At 34.7% G+C, this 26,343-nt stretch overlaps 1 protein-coding gene across 1 annotated transcript in view; it reads left to right on the top strand.

Annotated features, from left to right (window-relative positions):
* The first annotated feature begins 5,436 nt into the window (after nt 1-5,436).
* Nucleotides 5,437-26,343, top strand: part of PDE7B (phosphodiesterase 7B) — a 290,164-nt gene continuing 269,257 nt past the window's right edge. The window contains exon 1 of the mRNA XM_019732772.2: nt 5,437-5,830. Coding sequence (XP_019588331.2) covers nt 5,810-5,830 — 21 coding nt within the window. The 5' untranslated portion in view covers nt 5,437-5,809. The remainder of the gene's footprint in view (nt 5,831-26,343) is intronic.

Genomic DNA, 26,343 nt, shown 5'->3' on the forward strand with positions numbered 1-26,343 from the left:
TGTTCCATTAATAGAAAAATAGAGTTGAATTTTAAAGGAAAGAAAATGACCAGGAGTGGTTATTTCCGTGAGTCATGGGCTATTTAAGAAGAGGATTTGGGAGGAAAATGAAGAGGCTGAAATAAGGTGGTTCCTTTTAGATTATTTTTATAACTAATAAATTATAGAAAATGTGGTCACTTCAAATGTGTTATTTCAAAGAACACTCAAAAGTATGTATTAAATAATGGTGCTTCAGAAAACCAGTTAATATTTTAAATAGTCATCTTAGATGGATATTACTGAGTTTGGTGGAAATGATTAGATAGGGGTAGATGTAGAGATAGAGATAGAGATAGAGACAGATGATATAGATACCCTTCAAGTTTTCTCAAGTTGCAAGTGGTGAGGTATTTTTATCAGGGAGAGAATTGACAGTCACTTGGAGGAAACATTGTCATTGTATATATTGAATTTGTTAAAACTCATCCTAAGTAACAGAAAGCCAACTTAAATGGCTGCAGGCAATAAAGAGAATTCTTTGACTCACATAACTGACTGTATTTGTCCACTTGGGTTGCATAACAAAATACCAAAGTCTGGGTACTTAAACAACAGAAATTATTTTCTTACACATCTGGAGACTGGAAGTCCAAGATCAAAGTGTCAGAAGAGTGAGTTGGTGTCTGATGAGAGTTCTCTTCCTGGCTTGCAAGCATTTGCCTTTTGGCTATATCCTCACATGGAGAGAGAGAGAGAGAGAGAGAGAGAGAGAGAGAGAGAATGCTCTGGCTCTCTTCCTCTCCTTATAAGGGCGCAAGACCTATCAGATTAGGGTACCACCCTTGAGACCTCATTTAACCTTAATTACCTCACTATGGGCTCTATCTCCAAATATAGGCACATTGGGGCTTAGGTCTTCAACATATAAACTGGGAAAACACAGTTCAGTCTATAGCACTGATTGTTGGAACTTGACTACTGAGAGACTGCCAATAGTTGTGCCTCTATCTCTGTGGGCTGTGTTTTGCATCTATTTCTATGGATACTCCTTTTTGGTCTCCTTTGCTGGATCATCCTGAATTTCCCAATATGTAAACATTGGAAGATTCCAAAATTTAGATTTCAAGTCTATTCTCATTCCCCAAATGATTTCATGCTCTCCCCTGGCTTTCAATACCATCTCATCTGCCCTTGGCTCTCCAGAATTATATCCAAACTGCCCATGTGACATTTCTATTTGGATGTCTCACAAATATTGTAGAGGTAACATGAGGTCTGATATCACTTTAACTCATGATGGCTAAACTCAAATAGGCCCTTAGTGCTCTGGGCCATCATATGATACTTCTCTGATAATTACTGCTCTTTACTCTCCTGGATGACTATTTCACATCTTCTCTCCTCATACCTCCACCACTTCTATTCTCTCTCTTAGCCAATATTCCTAATTTTTATTTCACTAAGAGATTAGAAGTCACAGAGAACTTTCAAAATCTTGCACTAGCATCACAACCCACCTAGTAGTATCTCTACTATTTACTTTGCCTTCTCTTCTGTTTCAATGGATGAATCATCCATGCTGTTTTCTAAAGCTAACCACTCTATATTACTGTCCCATCACTGCTGTAACACATTAACACAAACTTTATTAGCTCATAGATCTGTGAGTGAGATTGGCTAAGTACTGTTTAGAGTCTCACAAGATTTCAAACAAGGTGTTGGCAGGGCTGTACTGCTTTCTTGAGGCTCTGGGTAAGAATCTGTTTCCAAGTTCATTTAAATTGTTGCAGAGTCCAATTCCTTGTACCTGTAGGACTAAGATGCCGGTTTCCTTGCTGGCTGTCAGCTGGGGGCAGCCCTTAGCAGCTAGAGGACTCCCTCTGGTTCCTGCACAAGGGTCCTGCACAGAGCCTGTAGAAGTGTGTTGAATAGTTCTGATACTTGGAATTTCTCTAACTACTTTTGCTGCATCTTTGTTCCACTTCAAGTCGGAGAAAGTTCTCTGCTTTTAAAGACTCATGTGATTAGATTAAGCACACTCAGATATTCCAGGACCCATAACCTCAATTCAGCTGCAAATTCCCTTTTGCCATGTAATATAATATATTCAAAATTTCCTGGGATTAAAGTGTAGACATCTTTGGAGAGCCATTCTGCCTATCACACACTCCATTTGTGCTCCAACAACTTTCTCCTCTCTTCTGCAGCACTAATTATTCCTCTCACCTGGACCATTTGTATCGGCGTACAAAATGCAGATACTTATCCCATGTTAAAAATGCTCCCCTGACTCCACTTTCCCTTCCAATTATACCCTATTTCTCTGCTCTTTTGGGGGAAAACATCTTGAAAGAACTGCCAATACTGTCTGTTTCCAATTCTTCTCCTTCCAGGCTCAGTTGATTTTTCACCCTTTCTATTTTACGTTGATTTTGCGAAGGGCACAAATGATTACACATTCTAAATTCAAGGGCCAATTCTCAGTCTTCTTCTAATTTTCATTTTACAATGCTGATCATTTAAAATTTCATTTGACTTCCAAGATCACCCACTCAGGTTTCTTCTTACTTCTTGGGGGCTCTTTCTCAGTCTTGTTCACTGGTTCTTATTCTAATTGCTTAATCTTTGGACTGCCTGGGGCTTTTCCATCTGTACTCATTTCCTTGATAATCTCATCCAGTCTTATGGCTTTAAATACCATGCACGCACAATAACTTCCATATTTATATCCATAGCCCCAAACTATCTTCTGAATTCCAGGCTTGTATATTCATCTACCTACTTAGCATCTCCATGTAGATATCTTATAGGCAAAGGTATCATGTTCACTGTCAAACACTTTATCGTCTTCATAAAGCCTGCTCTTCCCATTGTCTCTTGGTTAATGCCAGTTTCCTTCTTCTGTTTGATGGAACCCAAAATTTTGGAGATGTTATTGGCTCTTCTCACTAATCTTCATTTTTTATATCTAACATCCAATCCATTTAACAAATCCCATTGTCTCTAACACCAAAATACAGAGGGTGCCCAAAAATGTATACACATTTTAAGAAAGGGAAACTGTATTAAAATTATAATACCAATATATACCAATAACAAAAGATGAATACGAGTCACATTTGACTTCTGCAATTACAGGAGGTCCTCAAAGTCATTGCCATCAGCATCCAGACCCTTCTGATTATGGCAAACTACTGTTTGAGCAACGTTGACCAAAGTGTCCACTTGCATACATTTTTTTTGGCACCCCAGTATAATCAGAAGCCAACCACTTCTAGCCACCTTCACCAAAACCATCTTGGTCAACACCACCATGACTCTGGCTTGTTTTATTGCAGTATACCCTTTATTCAACACCCCCACCCCCAATCTCTACACAGCTGCCACAGTGATCTTGTTAAAATGGGAGTCAGATCACCTCAGTCCTCTAACTAAAACCTTATTTCTTTCAGAGTAAAGGTCGAAGTTCTTACAATGACGTAGAAACCCCTACATGAGCTGCCCCCTCCATACCCACTGCCAACTCCTCCTCATTGGCTTCTCCCACCTCAAAACGTTGCACAGATGTCCTCCCTGCCTATACTGCTCTTTCCTGCTTCTTTTCTCATCAACTTCAAGCCTGTTCACATAACACCTTTGCAGTGAGACCTTTCCTGGATACTCAATTCCAAGTTGCAATGCCCTATCTGATCAGTAACCCTTCATTGTCTTATTTTTTTTCTCTACAATATTATCACTATTAAATAGCCTGTATAAATTTTCAATTTATTGCTATGGTCTGTTTCCCCTCAGAAGAATCAGACTTTCATGAGGGCAAGGGCTTTTGTATTTATTTGTTTGTTTGTTTTCATTGCTTTGTCTCCAGCATTTAGAACAGTGCTTAGTACAGAGTAAGCAATCAACAAATATTTGTTGCTATTAAAATGAAGGTCCAGAATCACTCCTTATTTCACCTCAATACCAGGCTCTTTTTCCGGTCTTCCCCCTATCAGTGAGTGGCAACTCTGTTCTAATTGGTGCAAGAGAGGATCCTGGGAACTATTCTTGATTCCTCTCACACCCTACATCTTGAAACCCTGCCAAATGTATATGCAAACACACACACACACACACACACACACACATACACACACACACTATTCTGTGCCCTTACTTTCTTTGATTCTGAAGCCCTTATTACTACTAACAGTATACATTTACTTATTTTTATTGCCTGTCTTTCCCCTTACCCAAAATATAAATTACATGAAAACAGATACAACTATTCTCTGCTGTATCTTCAACATCAAAGATGAACCCCAACAATGGCAGGCTGGCATAACCCTAGCACATAGGATCTTAAACAGGTATAAGTACCTTTTTTAAATTTTCTCTCCAAGAAGCAATATTAACATTTGAAAAAGGACTCTGATTATCTTAAGTGTTGGCCCTACCCTTAAAACATTTTCTCTGTCTAGAGCAATGGAGAACTCTGATTGGCCAGTCTAGGTCACATGCCCCTTATAATTCTGTTGTGGGTGGTGGGGGTTGTGGAGAAGGCTATGCAATCCATAGGTAGAGAAAGGAAAATTTCTGACAGAAAAAAAAGAGGTTCTGTTAGCAGAATGGGATAGGGGGCGAGAGGCTATGGGGGAGGCAGAAACAACAGATGGCCATCGCTGAGCTTTTCCAGAGTGAGAATAGAAATACAGGGATAAGCTGGGGCTCCTGGTAGAGGAGGTATCCTTAAATAACTGTACCTTCACACACTTTGGGAGAGAACATGCTGATACCCCAGACGTGGCTGTGTGGCATCACTGTGTCCTGCTTCTTGAATGACTCCCTGTGAGGAGTGCAGGAGGGATCTCCCTAGCATGGATAATCCTGACACTTCACCACATAAACTGGAGGAACGATTACAAAAAAAAAAGAGAAAGAAAGAAAGAAAAGCAGCGATCAGCAGCATACACATGATTTCTATTTTTCACTTCACATAATATTGTTCACTAGTTCATTTACACAATTGTGCATCCATGGCTATAAAAATTAAGGAACAACTCATTTTTAGGTGAGGGTAAAAATGAATTAGTTTGAAAATAAGCAAAAGCTGTAAAGTGGGCATATATACCTATACTCACATTTGGAAAAAATATGAATCTTGCTGCTCTTATACAGCTCGGGGTATTGTCTATTTTTTTTTTTTTTTTAAGTTTTGTATTTTTTGATGCACTTCCCCAAAAGGTATTTTAAACTTTAAAAATTTATTCCTGAATATAGAAACTGTTTCTTGGGTTCTCCTGAGAGTGGGGTACCCAGGCTCACCACAGGCGCACACACATTCTTCCCATAGTACAGTACTTTCAAATTAATAGCACATGCAGAGGAAAAACTAAACCCTTTGACGTCACTCTTGAAATGAGGAAACATAAACAGAAAAGGCTCCACTCCAGTGAGCTGCCAGAGTTGAAGCTGATTGGTCTCCGCTTTTCCTTGCCTGTGGCAACTGACAGCACCTCCCAGCCTAGCAGGCCGGCTGCCCGCCAGTCGGTGGGTCTGGGCACTGCAGCAGGCTCGGCTCTGTCCCAGCACTTGTCTGGGAGAAAAGTGGTGTGCTCACCCAGAGAGAATCTCTTTCCACCTTCCTTCTTTCTCGATCTCTCTGTGTGCTTTTGTGTTGCTTTCCTTTTTCTTTTTTTTCTCTCTTTTTTTTTTTTTTTTTTTTTTACTTAATTATATTCCTAATCCTGGATGAAGTTGCTGGATTCTGCAGCACAAGTCTTCATGAACAAGCAGCACCGCTCAGAGATTTCACGGCATTCAAAGATCACAGAACTGCCACTATGGTTAAATGTCTTGTTTAATGGTTGAGGTAGGTACAACAAATTTAAGCGGCAAGCTCATTTTTTCTTGAAAGAACAGAATCACAGAGCGATGGCAGGAATTTTATTTAAAATGAACCTGTACCTATATATTTTTTGGTGTGTGATTGTTACTACAGCAACCAGCTTTTGAATTTCCTTCCTTTTTCTAGGTGAACTGACTAAACATTATCACTTACCCTGAATTAACCATTTCATTCCAACCAGCCTAATGAGACTTAGACTATTTTCATGGCACTTTGAGACCCCACTGAGCAGGGCTTTCTTTCTTTTCTTTTCTCTTTTCTTTCTTTCTTTCTTTCTTTCTTTCTTTCTTTCTTTCTTTCTTTCTTTCTTTCTTTCTTTCTTTTTTTCTTTCTTTCTTAATGAATGCAATATTTCTTCTCCATTGAAAATCTTAGAGTTGGATTATTTTTCTTTTTGGTGGGGCAGGGTTGGAAAATATTGTAAAGAGATTGGTGAGGGTTGCGGAACAGGGAAAAAGAAAATCAGTATTTTTCTTGAGTTTGTCATGTTGGTTGATAGCAGATTTCAATATGAAGAAATGAATAGGAAGAGAGGAAGAAGCTGGTAAAGAGATTGAAGGTAGAAAACCTATAGAGGCACATCAGAAAAATGAATTCTTAAGCAAAATGCACTTTACCACCTTGTTGCATTTTTTAAAAATGTTCTGGATGTAGAAGTCAATGGGGGAGATGCAGGAGCTGACCAATGATTTACACCTTATTATTTATAAAGGAAAAGAAAAACTTCTCTATTAGCACTCCAGACTTGCTAATTATCTTTTCTTACAATGGTTGAAAATCAGAGTGAGATATTTAATTAGGAACTTAAGTGATTGAGTCTGGGGACTAATTAGTCATTTATAAATTTGTGTGCTCTAGCCAGACTGACTATTAAAATGTTAGAGTAAATCTCTCTGCACTGGAAGGCAGACATATGCATTCATATACAGTAAACACACTAACTGCTGCAGGAAGCAGGGCAATAAAACGCAGGGCTAATGTTGTTTTCAATGGCACATTATTAATATGTGTTGAGGGGGACCCTTGCTAAAAAGCATTTCTATCCAGAGTCAATTTTTGTAAAAGGTTCAAGTAATATATGATTAACATGGATTTCCTTATTATCCTTCTCAAAGTTATGCAATAGCAAGTAAGACAGGATTAGTTGAAACCATAACTCTGTTTCCAAAATTTCTTACTTTATTATTATTTTTTTTAAATTCTGTTCTCAACATTGAGAAACAGAAAATTTAAAAACTGGGTCATGTTAGCAGCAATATTAAGCAAGGTATCAAACATAGTGCATTTCAAAGGGTTAACAAAACTATCTGCATGAGACTGTAATGTACCAAATTAAGAACTGCAAAAATATTAGCTCTGAAATGTAGAGGATGTGCTATGAATGGACAATTGCTTTTCTGCAGCTCCTAGTGGGAAAACAAGGACTTTGTGTGTTGCAAATGCCTGACTGCAGCTCCTCCATTTCCTCTGCTTTATCTTTTATTACTGGCTGGTGAAACAAAGACGAGTGTCAGTAGTTACGTCTTGATTGACATTTTCACTAATAAAATGAAGTTGCTTTTTGTCTCAAGTAGAAGCTCAGAGTTAACTGGTTGTATCTCCAAAGTCCATATCTTCTTTGTAAGGATGTTTACCTGACACTGTAAGCTGTCCAATTTGAGTGTACTAAGTTGAACAACATGAAATAAAATTAGTGGTGACTATATCAGCAAATTAGCTGAAACTCTTTTTTGAATTAAGTTACTTAGAGCAAGGTTAGAAAATCCAAGATGTGTTAGGAACAGACATCAACTTAGGGAAAATAATTGCACCAGTAAATCTTTTAAGGCCTTACACTGTGTTTAGCACAAAGCTACACATTGTCAGTTCTCAGTAAATATCTAGTTAAAATATTTGCTGAGAATTTACTACCCTTCATATGTTGTACATTTTGAAATGATCTTCAAATATGGTATATTTTCAATTGTGTTTGAAAAATATTTTTTGTGTTAATTCAGTCTCAAATCTAGAAATCGACACTTTAGTGGTATAGAAGAGGGCATTCCCAATGTTGACTTGCATTATTTTCAGCCGAAGACATCTTATTCTAAACTGGTGCAAAAGTACAATCACCAAGTTTTCTCAAAGTGGGAATGTAACACCTGTAAAGTGTCTCCACCTAGTAATTAATCTTCGAAAGTCTGATTTGTTGTTTGCCAGGCTCAAATCACAAGGGAATCTGCTTGTTGACTCACAGTATTGGAAGAAATTTATTAAGAGGTAAATTAATCCCAAGCAAGACTGAAAGGGCTCCATTATAATAAAGAGAACTGTCAAAATTAAGGATCAGAATAGACTTCAGAACATCTACAAATAAAAGCTAACAGATATTCTAAGTGTCTCAAATCACAATGATTTTTTGGGGGTAACTTACTCAGAGACTCTCCATGTACAGAAATCATTACCTAAAGAATCCACCATCCTGTGGATTCAGATCATGTCTTTCAAAGAAGTCTACAGACAAGTTGGAATTTCTTTTCTAGGAGGCACATTGGGCTGAGGAAGAGGGATTTGACTTTTGGAATTGCAATGGGACCCTCTCTATGAGCACCTCCCCATTTTACCTAAGAATTCACCTTGAGGAGCACGTCCATCATTCACATGGGAGGAGCCTTGGGGTCAGTACCATTGGCTTCTACAAGCATCCTAGGTGGCTCTGTGAACATGCTAACTTTGATTCTCCAGATGATGTGTACTTAGTGGCTTAGCAACCTTTAAAGTGGTTGATATGGAAGTTTGGGGGAGAGAAGGGAAAAGGGATGAGAAACCCATACTGACTGACTGAATATCTACTCTGTACCAGGCATTGAGATTTGAATACATAGAGTGAAATGTATCAGAATTCCACTGTGTAATCAAGGCATTTATACTTCCCAAGAATCATGTAGATATCTAAACGACTTAATTTGTATTTAGAAAGTGGCTGCATAGAGTACACTAAAAAGAGCATCAGAGAGAGACAGGGGATGTAATGTGCATCTCATTCAGACTCAAACTAGTTCTGGTGACTCTGAGCCACTTGCTTACTCTTGACCTCAGTTTCATCATGTGTAAAAGAAACTGGTTGTATCGAGTTATTTCCAGCAATCCTTTTTAGATCAAACTTTTTATAGTATTTACTCTCAGTTGGGAGTTCTTTAAAAATTCCATTTATAAAGAAATGTGAAAGTGTCAAACCTTTATTCAAAAACATGACTGCACGCTTTCAACATGTCAAGGGCTATACCTGTTGAGGTGAAATGAATAAAAAGATAAGGGATGATTCCCACCTTTAAGAAACTTAAATTCTGGTAGAACGTACAAACAAATAGTGGAGTCCGTGCGGACAAATGGAGGAGCAAAGGAGAGTTGGGGAGGGAGGTGGTGATGAAAAATGCAACAGAAGAGGTGACTTTATACAAGTTGAAATTGAAGAAAAATCAAAATTTTGTATGTATTCAATTCTATTAGTGTGATCTTTAATATGATCAACTGAAGGCATTATCATTCTCCTAAAATACTATATTTGTAATGGTGTTCTTAAAAATGTAAAGTTAAAAAGAGCCCAAGTTTTCCTGTTGGTTCATTAAGCTACTCTACAGTCCTTGGATGGTGAATTAAATCAGTGCATTACTGTCAAATCAGTGCATTACTGTCATCTCCATCATCACTTGAACTTGAAACCCCTAGGAATTATAGAAAGCAAGAGTCCTTTGAGAACTTGGACAGCAGCCCCAGACGCCAGCAGCCATTAGGTACAAGTAAGGAAGATTCACAAGCTGTAATATGCTGAACTTGGATGCGATGTGGTGTCATCGGAAATGCCCTTGGTGTCAGGAAACTTCACATAGTGACCCAGAACTTCCAGAGATGACCTGTTTGAATTAAGGAAAATGTCTTAAACTTTGGAGGCCTCAGTTCCCTCTTTGTTGAAGTGAGGCTCTTAAAATACTTCTAGGATGCCTTTCTCCTTTCCAAAGTTGGTGCTTTATCCTGACAAGATGAATGTTGATGCATTAGCGTTAATTTGTTTTTATTCTTCCACATCTCCCATCCTTTATTTCTACCATTTTCCTTTATAGTTTGCTTTTATTCAGTTGTCCTGATTTACATAATTTCACCTCCAAAATACTCTCACTGCCAAACAAAGCAAAACAAGGCCCTAGGTTTTGGAGCATTTCTCCCAAGAGGATTATTGCTCCCCAGGGAAGGTCACCTATCCTTGCCTCATTTCCCTCCTGTGAGGCTGATATGCTTCTCCATGGCAGTAACTCTTCCTTCAGATAACAAAGGAACATGCTTTGTGTTCATTGTAGCTGAGGTCTTTACTGTTACACGACAACTGTCTTCTTCCTAAGTACCAATCATTGTCTAGATTTTTTATATTATTTCACTTACTATCTCCTAAACTGCAATTCTGGTGTCTTTAGAGAATAACTGAAAACATGTTAATAACTAAGTTGGAGGAAGCCTCAGAAGAAAAATGGTGAATTGGTTGTCCATTGAACATCTGCTCTGAGACCTTGCCCGAGGGTACAGGGAGGGTCACTGCCTCATCCTAGTGGTAGGATTTGATGCAACTCAGTTACCCTAATCCAGACACTAAGATATCCTCTTGGGCCACAGCATTCCTGCTGGCATCTTCTCTGGGTGAGGCTTCACAGTTAGCAGCTCAAGCATGGAATATAGAGAGCAGAGTTTGTAGTTTTGTGTAAACTTAAAAATAAGATGACACAAAACATACAGAAACCAATTAAGAAATGTATCATTCTTAATATGCTAATGTATAAATACCCCAATATTTGAAAATCTAAATCCTTTCATAGATGCTTTATACATTTATGTGCATATAGTACAGAAGTGTGAAAATAATAGCCTCAGGAAATATACTAGTAAGGCAAGTTTATGTCATACATTTAGCTAACCTTCCTCCCTCCTTTCTTCCATTCCCTCCATACCTCCATACCTCCTTTTTCTCCTTTTGTAAAGAGAAGATGGAAAAAATTAAGATTGGTAATGAGATTTTAATGGAGTTTCCTTTTGTGAATTTTGAGCTATGTTTGTTTTAGTTTTTCCTTTCAACTGGTTGGTGAATTTGCCTAAAATTTTTCAATGAAACTCCTGGTCATAATTTGTGTTTCACATTGTCATAATTAACATACAAGTAAGAAATACATTAAATATCCTTTCAATATGACAAAAATCTTCCTTACCTGCCCACTGCTTCAGACACACAAAAAATAAGATTTTGTTCAAGAAAGTAGTTTATACATGACTTAAATATACTGAAGGACATTTAAGAGTTTTGAGTTGTAAGACTATTCCTTTTACTCCTGGGAAGGGAGGTGGAGTCCAGGGGTAGTCTGGTGTGAGGGGTGTTTCCATGGGTCTAGGTGTAAACATAAGGAGGTTAACATATGCCTGAATTGGTCAAAATTTGGTATCTAAAGATATCAAACAGTCAACATTGACTTATTCTTTGATCCTGGTAAATATCAGTCTAAGAACATATCAAATTTTGCACTGTTTATAATGTAAAAAGATCAGAAACCACCTGAACCCAATAACAAGTGAGTTGTTGAATACATTATTTTAAATCCATATAATAGAATACCATATAGTTATTTAAAAGACTGAAGTAGAACTACATGCAAAAATCTGGACTGATTTTCAAGATGTATTAAGTGGGGAAAAGAGCTACATTAGCAATTGCGTAACTACATATAAACATTCATACACACAGAAAATTTCTGGAAATTGAAATAAAAAAAACTTATCAATGGATACCTTTGGAACCTTGAGTACAGGATGGGAAAAGACTTACTTTTCATGTAAATACAGAGAGTGCCAAAAAAATGTATACACATTTTAAGAAAGGAAGACTATTAAAATTATAATACTCAATATATACCAATAACAAAAGATGAATTAATACAAGTCACATTTGAATTCTGCAGTTATAACAGGTGCTCAAAGTGGTTACCATCAGTGTCCAGACACTTCTGATTATGGCGAACTACTGCTTGAGCAACGTTGACCAAAGTGTCCACTTGTATACATGTTTTGGCACCCCCAGTATTTTAGAATTGTTCAGTTTTTCTCCCCATAAAATTATTATATATACAATGGGGAAAATTAGAGATTATTTATTTATTATCATGTGATATTTACAGTTGACAGAATAATTAGAAAGTAAAAGAACGAGTTTTATTTTCATTTTAAATTGCTTCACTAGCTTCTTCCTTCAATCCTACTGAAGTTCTCCCCTGTGCCTTTGACACAGGGAGGGAGCATGCAGCTTGACCAGGAAGTAAGAGTCCTGGGAGTGAGGCGATAGACAGCTCATCACTCCTGCCAGGGTAACTTTGAGCCAATCATCACTCTGGGCACGAGTTTCCTCATGTACAAAATGAGAGGCTTAGTTAAGCTCAAAGTTCCTTCCAGCTTTTATATGTGCCTAAGAAAACTTGTTGGTCTGTTGCATGCCCAGCTAGTTGAAATCTTTCTCCATAAACTTAATGTACATATTTTACTATACATATTTTATTGATTTGAACATTTCCACTAACTTGTTTCTTGTTGTTTTAGAATTGATCAGTTTGGTTTAATTTCTCCAGTTATTTAAATATGCAAAATTTATAATTATCCAAATAATATTTAGGGAAACCACACATCATCAATATATTTTTAAAAGTAAAATATACTACACTCTCAGTGATTCACAAAACAGTAGAAAATGCTATTTGTAATAAGCTATGCAGTTTGTGCAGTAATACAAGCAACTAAAATAAAGCTCCAGTTTGAATATGATTTATATATTTCTTGGTTTTCCAGGAGAAAAAAAAAAAAAGACTTTCATTTCCCTTTCTCATTATGCCACTTGCCAGCTGTGTCCAGTCAGATGAAAGAACTCAGTCATTCACAAAAGTGTAGAAGCGTTCTCATAAAAGGAGATGCTGCTGTAATACAGAGGTCTAAAGAATGCCTTGATTTAGAAAAGGTCATTAAATTTAAGAAAAAAAGTGTTTTCCGTGAGATAGAGATATAGTATTTTTCCATGTCTTTGAGACTAGTATTCTTGCTTTTTCAATTAAATAAAAACTTTTTCAATTTCATTTTTAGTTTGATTTGGAAAATGTAAGTATTAGTCATTTTAATTCTCTAGTAATTTTTATTTTCTATTTTTCTAGACCTTTATGATTGTGTTTGGCATAATGGATAACCTTCTACTTAAAATAAAACAAAAGGGATAAACAAAACAGAAAGGAATTTGTGTGTTAGCAGTTTTGAATGACGTACTAACATTCTAAACTTTACTCTATAAATCTTTTTAATTGTTTAAAAATTTATTAATCATTAAATTTAATGGCTTATAAATAAAATAATTGAGAAATATTGTCCTCGTTTCATTAATATGTTGTCCTCAAGTGCCCATGTATGGTTACATAAGAGAGAGATTAAAGGCAAGGTCCTTCTCAGACTGGAAGACAAATGCATAGAAAAGATTCTTATGTGTTATTCACGTAAAAAAACAAAAACAAAAACAAAAAAAAGCAAGATAGTGACTTGGAGAACAGTTTATTTTAAATGTCTTCTTTCATATAAATCTTTTCAAAAGAAATGAATGCATTTATTGAATTAAATGGCCATAATACTATATAATTTTTTTTTAATTCAGTTTGGATATTTTACATGGAGAGAAGGGAGAAGAGGAAGAAAAAAATGAGGATCAAACTTTTTTCAAGGAGCACTGAACTTGTAACCTAAAACGATAAGTTCATGTTCCAGATACTAGTCTTACTAAGATAATACTTTTCAGCAAGTTATGTAGGATTTTTGACTTTCAAGTCTCTAAAATGTAAATTTAAAGTGAGGTACTTTTAGGTTCTAAAATTTCTAGGGTTTACTTACTGCACAGATGGATTGGCTTTCAGATGTAATTAATCGCTTCATTCATAGCACAAACAAACGTCAAGTCACTTCATTCTCAGATTATTCTTGTTAGGAAGGGATTAGTTATGCCCATTTCAACGGCAAGGAAATTGAGGTTCACAGAAGTCACCACTAATAGACTTGGTGTTCAACGCCAGCTTTCTTACAATAATTTTAAATTGTTTTTATATGTTAAAATGCATTATGTTAAGGATTCATCTTTAATAATTCTAAACATGACTTACAGAAAAATTTTTAATCGCTTATACAAACATAAAAATATCTGTTTCGAACTGTGAAAGCAGTCTGCTCAGTATGTATACACAGGAAGTTCCAATATAGAGAGGAATAACATTATTTCATTTTAAATGCATTTACCATGGATGAATCTGACACTCTAAACTTCAGAACTTTTGCTCTGAGAGGCAGTATAGGGAACATTGCAGAATCTGTCACCGTTCATCGTGATTCACTTGTTGTAAGGGAACCTCTGTGTAGCCATTACCCAAGCCAAGAAATAGAACATTATTACATGATTGCCACCTCTGAAATCTCATCAGGCCCCTTTGTTCTTTGATTCATCACTATATCTTTAGACTCATTAGGTTGTTGCACATGGCTGTATTTTATTCTCATTATTATGTAGTGTTTAATTATCTGAATATGCAATCATTTATTCACCCATTCTACTGTGGAAAAACATTTGAGTTGTGTCTAGTTTTTAATGTTATGAATAACACTGGCCTGAGTATTCTTGTCTTTCGTTGCACATGTACATATATTTCTGTTGAGTATGTAGGAGTAAGTTGCTGGGCCACAGAGAATGTGTATTTTCAACTTTAGTAGAAAATTTAACGTTGCTCAAAGTGGTTGAAATAATTTGCATTCCCACCAACAATGTATGATAGTTCACTCCCTCATTAACCTTATATAGTAGCATTTCTGGTAGGTGTGTAGTGATAGCTTATTGTGGTTTTAATTTACATTTTCCTGGCTACGAATGAGTTTGAGTACCTTTTCACCTGTATATTGACCATATAAATATCCTCTGTTGAGTGTCTAATCAAGTCATTTATTTATTAATTTATAGGAATTTTTATATGTTTTTGATACTTTTGATTGTTATATACCGTGTTTTCCTGAAAATAAAACCTAGCCAGAAAATCAGCTCTAATGTGTCTTTTGGAGGAAAAATTAATGTAAGACCCGGTATTATATTATATTATATTAAACCTGGTCTTATATTATAGTAAAATAAGACTGGGATATTATATTATATTATATTATATTATATTATATTATATTATATTATATTATATTATATTATATTATAGACCTGGTCTTAATATTATAGTAAAATAAGACAAGGTGTTAATATTAATTTTTGCTCTAAAATACACATTAGAGTTGATTGTCCAGCTAGGTCTTATTTTCGGGGAAACATGGTATGTTACGAATATTTTCTCTCATTGGTAAAATCTATTTTCTTCTTCAAGATTGTTTTGGTCATCTTGGTTTTCTACATTTCTATATAAATTTAGAATTAACTTAAGATTCCTCCCTAAAAAACAAAACATCCTTGTGATTTAAATCAATCTGGTAGGATCGACATCTTTAGTGAGTCTTCCGATTCATAAACATAGTATATCTCTCCATCTAACGAGGTCTTTGTTAATTTCTCTCAATAATATCTTCTAGCTTGTTTTGTGGTCATTTTACACATTTCTGGTTAAATGTATTATTAAGCCTTCAGTATTTTTATGCTATTCTAAATGGTATCTCTTTGGCTTCAATTTTAACTTTTTGTTATTGATACATAGAAAAACAATTTTTGTATATTGACTTTTATTGGCAAGATAAACTCACTTATGACTTCTAATATTTTATCTGTAGAATCGTTTGATTTTTTGGTGTAGGAAATCATGCTGTCCAAGAATATTGGTAGTTAGGTATCTTCTTTTTCAGTACTGATAGCTTACTGTACTGGCTAGGATTATCAGTACATTGCTGAAGTGGTAACAGTGGGTAACACTGTATTCTTTCCAATCTCAGAAGGAAGCTCTGAACATTGTACCATTCAGTATGATATTCTCTATAATATTTGGAAGTTTCCTTTTATTCGTAGTTTGCTAAAAGTTTTTGTCATGAGTATTTGATTTATCATATGTTCTTTCTGATATTGATCATGATTTTTTTTTCCCCCTAATATGCTACTGTGGTGGTGATTGAGTTTAGAATGTCAAATCAAATTGAAGTCCTGGACTAATCCCAATTTGGTCATGATATGTTATTTTTTATTTATTTTTTTTAAATCCCTGATTATCTTGCTGCTGGATTGCTAATAATTGTTAGGATTTTGAAACTACATTGATGAAAAAGATTAGCCTAAAATTTATCCTTTCTCATAACTTTATCAAGGTTTCACTTTGGGGGAACTTATGTAAATCTATGCTTTTTCTTCCTTAAATATTTGTTAGAAATTGTAAACAAATTCATCCGGTCCTGGAATATATTGTGGGCAAGTTTTCAGTTATAGTTTTAATTCCATCAATTTTTATGGGCTATTCAAATTTTCTACTTTTATTTTAAGTTTTGGTAAATTGTGTATTTACAGGTCTTATCTATTTTACCTAAATTATTTTATAATTCATTACCATGAAGTTGTCCATAATACCGTTTTAATATTAGTCTCACTTTTTATTCTTCCTATTAGTTTATTGTGACATTTTTTTAAATTTTCAAACAGTTTTGCCAAGAGGATTATCAATTTTATTATATATTTCAAGTAAACAACTTTTGACCTTTTAAATCCTCTTTATTTATGCATTCTTGTTGTCTATTTTATTAACTTCTGTCTTTTACTATTACCTCCTTTCTTCCTTTTTTAGGGTTATTTGCTGAATTTTTTCTATATTCTCAAGTTTTTTTCTTCTCTTTTTTCTTCTCATTACTTTGAATATTTATACCCCCATTGTTTACCTTTGGTCTTTTTGTTCTCCGTTTTGGACATTTTCTTTTGACCTGTATTTTATTTTTCTAATTCTTTCTTCAGCTGTATCTACCCTGTAACTTAATGCATTAAATAAGTTCTTAATTTCATTCATGATATTTTTCAGTTCTAGAATTTCCAGGGTTTATTTTTGTAGTTTCTAGATCATTGTCAAAATTCTTAATCTTATTTATCATATCCTTGAATATATTATATGTATAATTTTAATGTCTTTGTAACTTTTATTTACATCTTTTGAGTTGTCTGCTAGTGCTTTTGACTGGATCACATTGTCTTGACTTTCACATACCTGCTTACTTTTGATAGAGCATTAGACATTGTACATAAAAATTATGGAGATAACTTGAGGCCTAGTGTGATATTATCTTTCTACAGATAGGATGTGCATTTGCTTCTGCCAAGTTACTAGTGGCACTATTAATCTTGATTGTCATAATCTGATTTTGTCAACACAAAATATGAATATATATATATATATATATATATATATATATATATATATATGATGTGCTTAAAACAGTGGCTAGCACATAATAACTACTATGCAACTATCTTTTTTCTTTTTCATTGATTTCCTTAAAGAATATGGAAAAAGAAAAAGGGAAGAAAGTATTAAAAATAACATATATAGCGTTAAGGATTCTAGTATGCACCAGAAATAAATTCTCAATTTTTTTCATTTTATTGTCTCTTATATCTGGAATAAACTTACAAATGGGAAGTTGTATTCATCAAAATCATGTACTAAGTGGATAAAAATAAGTATGTGTTCACCTTCCATATTTCACTATGAGCATTATAACCATTATGCAAAATTTTTTAAAAAGAAAGAATTACAATTTCCTCAGTGCAATTACCTTATTTTATAATTTTCACTTTCCAGTAGTATTTTGACAACAGTATCATTTTGGAGATTGCTAATATTCTGAAGAGATCTTGCGCCAAAGAACTATTTGTAATAGACAACTTTTCATCTGTACCTCACATATTTAATCAAGGATACCTACCAAAATGTATCATTTAATTCTTGATTTATAGCTTTTGTACATGGAAGCTAATGTTGTCTTATATAGTAGCTAATACATATTAGCTACAATGAGCTATTAAAAACTTTCCTCATTATCCAAATTGCTTCACAGTTTATAGTTCCATACAAGCAAATCGAATATCTCTGAATTAAAATGATAATTCATATGTGTGGTAAACACTCAAAAATTTTTGTTTTCAGTATACTAGCTGTTGGCTCTATAGAATGAGCAAATTAATTATTTAAATAGGTACAAACAAAATATATCCGGTAGTAAGCTTAGCTGTGCTGTAGTCAAATTCTGGTCTAGTTACGTAAAATCAGGTTTTTGGTGTTCTGTATTTATCTATTGCCTTTGGCTGTTTTTTAGCTTTACTTGTTTTTTTGTGTTTTCCTAATACTTTATTCAGGCTTTTCCAGTGCTGGGGTATCTTTGAGGCACAGATGAAATTGAAGTTACAGCTAATGAATGCAAAATATATTGTCTTTAGTCTAGAGTCCAATCACTAATTACATATGAACAATTTATAAATAGCTTGACAATATATATTTTAGAGAACTATTAAGCAGTGAAGAAAAATGTGCTTGATATATACTGCTGTATTGATTTCCTTTTTAAACATATATTTCTAGTTTTCATACATTATATGATGTTTTTTTCTTTCCAAATTAGAAATTTAAAAATTAGAATTTAAAAAGAATTAATGTTCGGTAATTTTCAAATATGTTACTAAATGAGTGCTAAAACGTCAAATTAAAAATATTAATGGTAAATTTTATGAAACGTTACTATTTTCAATTGATAATATCATACTGTACAGGTTATAAAAGATAAGGAAAATTGACTCAGTATTCAAGCCAAAGCATTAAGTTTGATGAGTTACTCCATGCATTTTAAACTGAGAAGACATTTTTTAGTTACAGCGCATTACAGAGTCATAACAGAGTTATTACAAACTATTGAGTAACTAAATAGCAGTTACACAGTTGTTAATTGTCACTTCCTCAAATTCTTGCAGAAAGGTACATGAGTTGTATTTGTCCTGTTTTTAACACAAGTATTTAGTGTTTCTTCCCTACGGAAATCCACAAATGATTTTTTAAGCTAATTTAATATGCTGAATTTGAACTGAAAAAATATTTACATACCTGGTAATTTTGATCCACCTTTAATTTACTCATGCAATCTTTATTAAGCAAGATGACTTCAATTATTTTCTAACTATGAAATGGGCCTAAAATTACATCATCTATCGCCAAAGAAGTCTGATATAGCTTGAGTTAGGGTTTCAGGCTAAGTCATTATGGCAACAATGAGTTTCAAGTTCTGCGTAGCTAAGGGTTCTCTGAGTCCTCGTCATTGTCCCACCGCTTGATGCCAGCATGGCCACACAAATCGTTTTTCTCTGCTCAATCTCATGGTTACATATGTTGACTTTCACCCCTTTTAGTGCCTATATTTTATCAATAGAATGGTCTGACAAATCAGTATATGGACAATTTTAAGAGAACATTGCTGGTAGGGGCTATCGTTGACGCCCAGAATTGTAATATGGTGGGGCTTCTCTACTTTCCCCGTAGTATCCAGGCAGCATCAGAACTGTGTTCAGTATTTAATCCAAGTGAATTCTTACATATGCCACATGCTTAACTGAAATTGAATTTGAGACCCAACGTTTTACATTTTCTCCTGTGTAGTTCAGCCTAGATACTTTAAGTATGCTGGCTCGTTTTTTTGTTGTTGTTGTTGTTGTTTTTTACTATGAAAACCTCAGAATCATAATAATCATCTGATTCTGTTTTTTTCTGCTTCACAAGGTTGTATACATATGTGTGCCCATATAAATATAGGTGTAGATAAGTAGGTAGACATAAATATTAGGGCAAGCCACTAAAATGAGCATTTTTTAGCCCCTAACAGTCCAATATCAGTAATTTCATATGGTTCCACCATGTATATACATAAATATGTACATATGTGTGAATGTGTGTATACAAGTACACAGATGGGAATATAAAGGCAGGTAATAAATCATAAAGATGCAATGTCTTAGAAAGCAGAGATAATGTTCTTTATAAGAGGTCATCATGCTGAGATCATCACTGATACCTGTCAACCCCAGAGAGATAAATGTTAGATACATCTGGCTTTTTTGAGTGTGTGTGTGTGTGTGTGTGTGTGTGTGTCTGTGTCTGTGTGTCTGTGTGCACGCATGTATTTAGGACTTGGTTCAGGAGTATATACTATGTATATTGCATACATGTCAGTTGAATAAAATAAATTTGGGAACAGTTGATACATTCTAGGTTTTTGGCTTGCATCACTGCAGATACCCTTGATGTGATGGGGAAGACTGAAGAAGGTGAAGTTGGAGAAGGGAGATGCAGAAAGAAGTTAGGAGTTCAGTTTAGGACACATTAAGTTTGAGATGCAGTGTTCAGGGCAGAGATCAGAACCTAGGAAGACAATGTAAATAGGAAGAGGGTGGAGAACTAAGCCTTCCACCAACATTCAGAGGTTGGGAGTGGAGGAGAAGTCAGGAAATGATTCAAACACATATGCATCTGGTTTTTACATGGCATTGCCTATATTATTGGAGTCTTGCCAGAGCTCATGCTTCAGAAGACTCTATAGACATGAAAGCGTCTTTATACATTCCTAGTGGTGAGGGGCTGAGGCTTCCGGCTTGGATCCTGACGACAGGAATTTTCCATACATACTTGAGAACAGCACAAAGAAACTGTGATATAAATATACTCCTCCGTGTTTACTCTTAGATGTTTTTAGCACAATTGTAATTATCTGTGGCCCCTAGTGAGAGCTCAGTTGCTTTAAAGGGTGCCATTATTATACATTGTCCTTCACTCAAAAGTATGGGCATCTGGGATTTACAAAGATACAATTTAGAATGACTTTTGTTTTGATACAAAAGTCTAGAACTGGACAAGAATGTTCCATAGACACTATGTTATTTATGACAGTTTGGTTTCCAGTCAGCCCCAAAGCCTACATAACCCACAAGGATGTGAAATCTGAGTGCAAAGAATACATAGACCCTAAAGAACATAAGGAAGAGGGTTTATGGTTCAACATCTTCAGATACCAGGGATATACATTCTTCTCCTCTTATTTGGGCCTGGCAAAGCAAGGATAGAGAATTGCCTATTGGGTACGGTGACGGGGCAGAGAAAGGTGCTGCTGCGGTCATGGTTACTTCATGCATGCTAGTCTGCTTGTAGAAAACATAGGTACTTGAATCGAGGAGAAGAATCCTGGGGAAAGATAGGAAACTAGAAATGTAGTCTTTGCTTTAGCATTTACCTGTGCTGTGATTTCCAAGGAAGACACTGACTGTTTTGTGGCTCAGTTTCCATTCATTTTGTACTGGTTATAATAATCCCTCTAAGTATTATTGTAAGAAAAGTTTGACTATATACAGACATATATACACATACATGTTGGTGTGTGTGTGTGTGTGTGTGTGTGTGTAAAACATATATTCATGTATATTGATGTGTGGCAGTGTGGGTGGTGGAAAGACATAAGTAACTATTCGGTTGGTGGAAAAATAATTGCCATTTTTGCATTTTTAACATTTTAAACTACAATTACTTTGCACCAAACTAATATTAGCTACTGTTCATCATTATTGTTGTCTCATAGCCTCGTGCCACCTCTTTGCTTTGTATTTCAATTAATGATCCTTAGGAAAATATGAATGGCTTGATATTAGTAATGTGGAGCAATAATAACAGAAATGAAATTTGAAAGAAAACAAATTCAAACAATTCAGAATAAGTTCTATTCATAATAACATTGTGATTATGTCACCTCATTAGCTCTTCATATTTTTTCTAACAGATGCCTCAGTGAGTTGTCAAAAATGATCTAATTCCAGTTTGTTAAAGGGTTTGAGTGCTTGTCGAGTTCAATTGCCTTAGCAAGTTCTATCTTATGTAAATATGATTAGTAGCGTTCTTATAATTTCCCTGCAGAAAGCAATCTAGAATTTCATTACAAATCATTATTTACTATTTTAGTGCTGCTTTGTAGACTAAGCCAGGAAGAATTCCTTTTTAAGATTTTATGAATTTATCAATGACTTCCCAACAATGACATTGTTTACATTTTTCTCGTGTAGTATCGTCCACCTTGCACGAACACTGCTGTGGTCATTTTAAGGATACTTTCGATTTCATGTAAGGAACTACCAAACAAACAAAAAATCATACAGAAAAAAAAAATATGGCATACAATTTGTGTAGCTTGTGCAATCTGTCCAGGGCAAGTGTCCATAGAATATTAAAGAAATGGTTAGAAATGAGAAGTTTCCTTTTTATTCTGTCTAATTAAAACTTTTGTGCTTCAAGCTAGCACAAGGAAGGAAACCCAGCTTTGTAGATCCTCCCTACATAACAAAGTCTCACAAGTCAAATCATTCTATGTTTGAAGTGGGTCTGTTAGATAAAGACTACCAGGAACTGTGTAGACACATTAAAGTCTGCCACAGTAGATTCACCTGAAATCTCACTGTTCTGCCCACTTAATCAACTTCTTGTTTAGTTAATAAAGAATAAATTGCATTCAGTGTACACATGAGCTTTGGAAAACATACCCTGAATTACCATTGTACATTTATACATTACTATTGAGTAAATGTGTTATATTTCTCACTTCTTCATATCTAAATCTTTCACTGAAATTCTGTTTTTGAAAACCTTATCATCATCAGACTGCAATTATCTTGGGCTTAGTGAGGATTTTTCTCAGTTTATATTTTATTCTGTAAATAGAAAGGGTGCTATATAACAGAACAATTTTTGTGTCTTGGTGTATTGTCTAATGCATTAGTGTTTTGATCATCTGATTTCAAATAATTTTATATAACGGCTCTTGTATTAATGAATTAATTTTACAATCATGAAAAAGTCATTCTTGTAACAATCCATTTACACAATTACTTTCTAAACTGAAGGTATCTGATTATTGTACTTACATTGAAGATGGAGAGACAGTGCTAAGAGCAAAACTGACTAGTGATGTGTCAGTAGGCAGCAACTCTTGTTTAACTTCCTTCATTCTACCACAAACTTCTAAAGTTCCCCTGTCAGAAAACACACCTGAATTCTTAAACCATCCACAAACACACAATGACCTGATAGATGATTATCTAAGAATGGGGGTAAAGAGGTCTTCCAAAATTCCCTTAGTCTTCAGGTTTTTTAGACTCAACGTTTAAGTCCAAGAATATTCTCAATTTTTTTTTCACTGAAATAATAGTGCCCTGTGAGTGTTTTTATTACAGAGTTTTCTTTTTGCGTAACTTGTTTTTGAAGGATTCTTTAATGATGTTTCAGTATGCTATAAATCTGGGGGTTTCACTAATTCTAGAAAAGAATAGATGCTGTAATACAATAATGGAATTTACTGAATATATGAACTAGGCATATATGATTTATTTTGAAAGGCATTATTTTTGTCTTTGTTGTGATTGCAAAAGCAATATAAACATGTAGGTTATTGGAAAATATGAAAATGTAAAAATTGATAATCATTGTTAATATTTTGTTTTATATTCTCAGGCATAGAAAGTTTTCTTTTATTAAAAAATACATTTTTAATTTTAAATATTCCAAATGTATGGAAAACTAGAGAAAATAATATGACATGCATCTGTGTACCCAATACCCAGACAACTATAAAATCATTCATTTAACACATATATATTGAAAATTATTATGCGAGACATTGCTCCAGTCACCTGCACATTTATCATTGAGCAAAATAGATAATAGGTGTGAGGGACACAAACAGTAAAATAAATGCATGTATAAAAGATGATAATGATAATTGCTATACGATAAGGGACAGCAGGGAAGATGGTTAGGGAATATTTTGGGGCTGGGCATGGGTGTTTGGGAGGCCTCACTGAGCAGGTGCCTTTTTAGAAAGTACCTGGAGTTGACAGAGTGAACTATGCAGATACCTGGGGAAAGAATGTCCTAGGGAGAGGGCATAGCCAGTGCAAATGTCCAAATATTGGAGTGTGCATGGTGGGTGGGGCCTCTCTATTTATTACCTCTTTTTTCTGCCTCATCAATTTCTCTTCTTAATCCAGTGGTTTACTTTTTCCTACTGACTTTTGGTTTATATCATCACCTAGTTTTAATCTTTCTAACTTATATATTTCAAACTATAAATTTCATTTCCAGTACCCATTTAGCTGAATACTATAATCTTTGAAACGTGCTATTTTCATTGTGGTTTATATCTAAATGTTTTGTAAATTCCATGTTTTTTTTCTATTTAATAATTACTTAGAGTGGTTAGTTTAAGTTTCTAACTGTGGGAGGTGAAAAGGAGATTGTTCTCTTCTATTATTGATTTCTAAATTTCATGCATTGTGTTCAAGAGATTCCTAGGTATTTTTGAGACTTCCTTTGTAGCTTATGTTTCTAATTTATATAAGAAAAAATCCATGTGAGAAAGAAAAGAATATATTTTCTGTAATTGTTTATCCATAGTCATGTTTATCCATAGTCATTAGATCAAGCTTGTTAAACTGTTGTCGAAATCATCTAGTCCCTTACTAGTTTTTTGAGTGCTTGGATCAATGACTGCAATAAGTATGTTAAAATCTCCTGGTGTAGTTATGGATTTATGAATTTTTCCTTGTAATCTTGTCAGTTTTGTTTGGTACACTTCTAGGTTTATCTGATAAGTGAATGCATGTTCAGAATGATTATATTCCTGGTAATTGTTACTTTTATTTCTGTTATGAAGTCTGAAGTCTGTTATGAAAGCTACTATTTCAGTTCTCTTTTGGTCACTATTTTCCTGACATATCTTTTTTTTTCATCCTCTTACTCTCAACATTCCTGCAAGTGCATATTTTTTGGTGTGTCTTTTTAGAAAACTTGTATCTCAACTTTATGTTTTATTTCAATTGGAGACTGTGTTTTGACTGTCAAGCTAAATCCATATACACATTAAAATTTGTTTATTCAGTTTTAACTTTGGTTTTCTTATTCATCATGGTTTTTTGTTACTTCTTATTTATACTTTCTCTGCTTTCTACTTGATGGATTTGAGTCTTTAAATTCATTTTCTCTCCATTGGTTTGGAGATTAGACATCTTGTTTTTTATGGTTCCAGTGATTACCCTTAAATTTTTAGCATTCATACTAGAGTTAAAATATAAATAAGTTTATTTGTATTTAATATCTCTACCATATTCCAGAATAATATAAGGAACTTAAATAAGATTAGATTCACTCCCAAACTGTGTTATTATTGTCTATATTTGAGCTCTACCTTATTTTTGAACACTGAGCTATTATTTTTTTGAATTTTTTAATAGTAAATGCTTCTTTAAATTTACCTATAGCTTCCATTGTTTCCTGTATCTCATTCTTTCTTTTTAGGTTCACATTCTTTCTTTGAGGGTCTGTAAGTGGTAAATATTTTCAATGTTTAGAATTGAAAAATATGTTTTTTAACCCTCACTCTTGAATGATGATCTAACAGGATAAAAAATTCTCTAAGTTTCTTTCATTTTCTCTCGGCCTTTTCAGTACAATATTCACTGCATTTCAGTCCCTAATATAGCTGATCAAAGTTTTTCTATGAGTCTAGTTGTTGTTACCTTGTGGTGCGCTGTCTTTTCTAGTTGCTTTTGAGCTTTCTGTCTATCTGTTCAGATCTTCTGCAAAGCACACTCCAAGACAAAATTTGAAATACAAAAGATTTCTCAGGAGACATGGCCTGTGAAGGATAAAGGGCCTGGGGAGCAGGAGTAGATGGAGAGAGCTTCAGACCACCATGCAGTTCTGACTCTAGAAAAGGAAAGGGAAGAGGGAAAGAGTTTGGTGTAAGAAGAGGCTCAGCCTGCTGTGTGGAGCCTCGACCAAGTTCGTGGGGATCCCCTAAGCAAAACTGCCTGTTAGAGAAGTTTGGCATTGGACCAGAAGGGCTCAGCTGTCGTACCCCCATTACGTCCACCTTGGCCGGGAGCAGTCTAGGGAGAGAGTGGCCTCATGTCAACACTGGTGTAGATCGTGAAGGGGCAGCAGCTGGAGACAGGTTGGCTAACTGCACGTCTTGACAGGTTCTCCCTTGAGAGGACATCTAAGGGCTGCCACCCGATCTTTCATGTTCTGCAGGCTCACTGAAATTATCTAGATTTCCCTTTATTTACCCTTTATAATGACATAGTTTTTCAATCCTGTATTTCACACATTTCTTCGAATCTGATAAAATTTCAGCCATATTTTGTTTGAAAAATTCCACCTACTTCTTTCTCACTGTCTTGAATGTCTATTGTGTGTGTGTGTGTGTGTGTGTGTGTGTGTGTTTTGCCTTCTCATTCCATTATCTATTTTTCTTAAACACGCTTCCATATTTACCATATATTTAATTCACCATACTTCACTGTGAAGCTTTTTCTTAGATTTCTCTTTCAGTTTTATAATTTTTTCAGCTATGTCTAA

This window comes from Rhinolophus sinicus, linkage group LG05 (assembly GCF_036562045.2).
Source record: "Rhinolophus sinicus isolate RSC01 linkage group LG05, ASM3656204v1, whole genome shotgun sequence".
Classification (NCBI taxonomy): domain Eukaryota; kingdom Metazoa; phylum Chordata; class Mammalia; order Chiroptera; family Rhinolophidae; genus Rhinolophus; species Rhinolophus sinicus.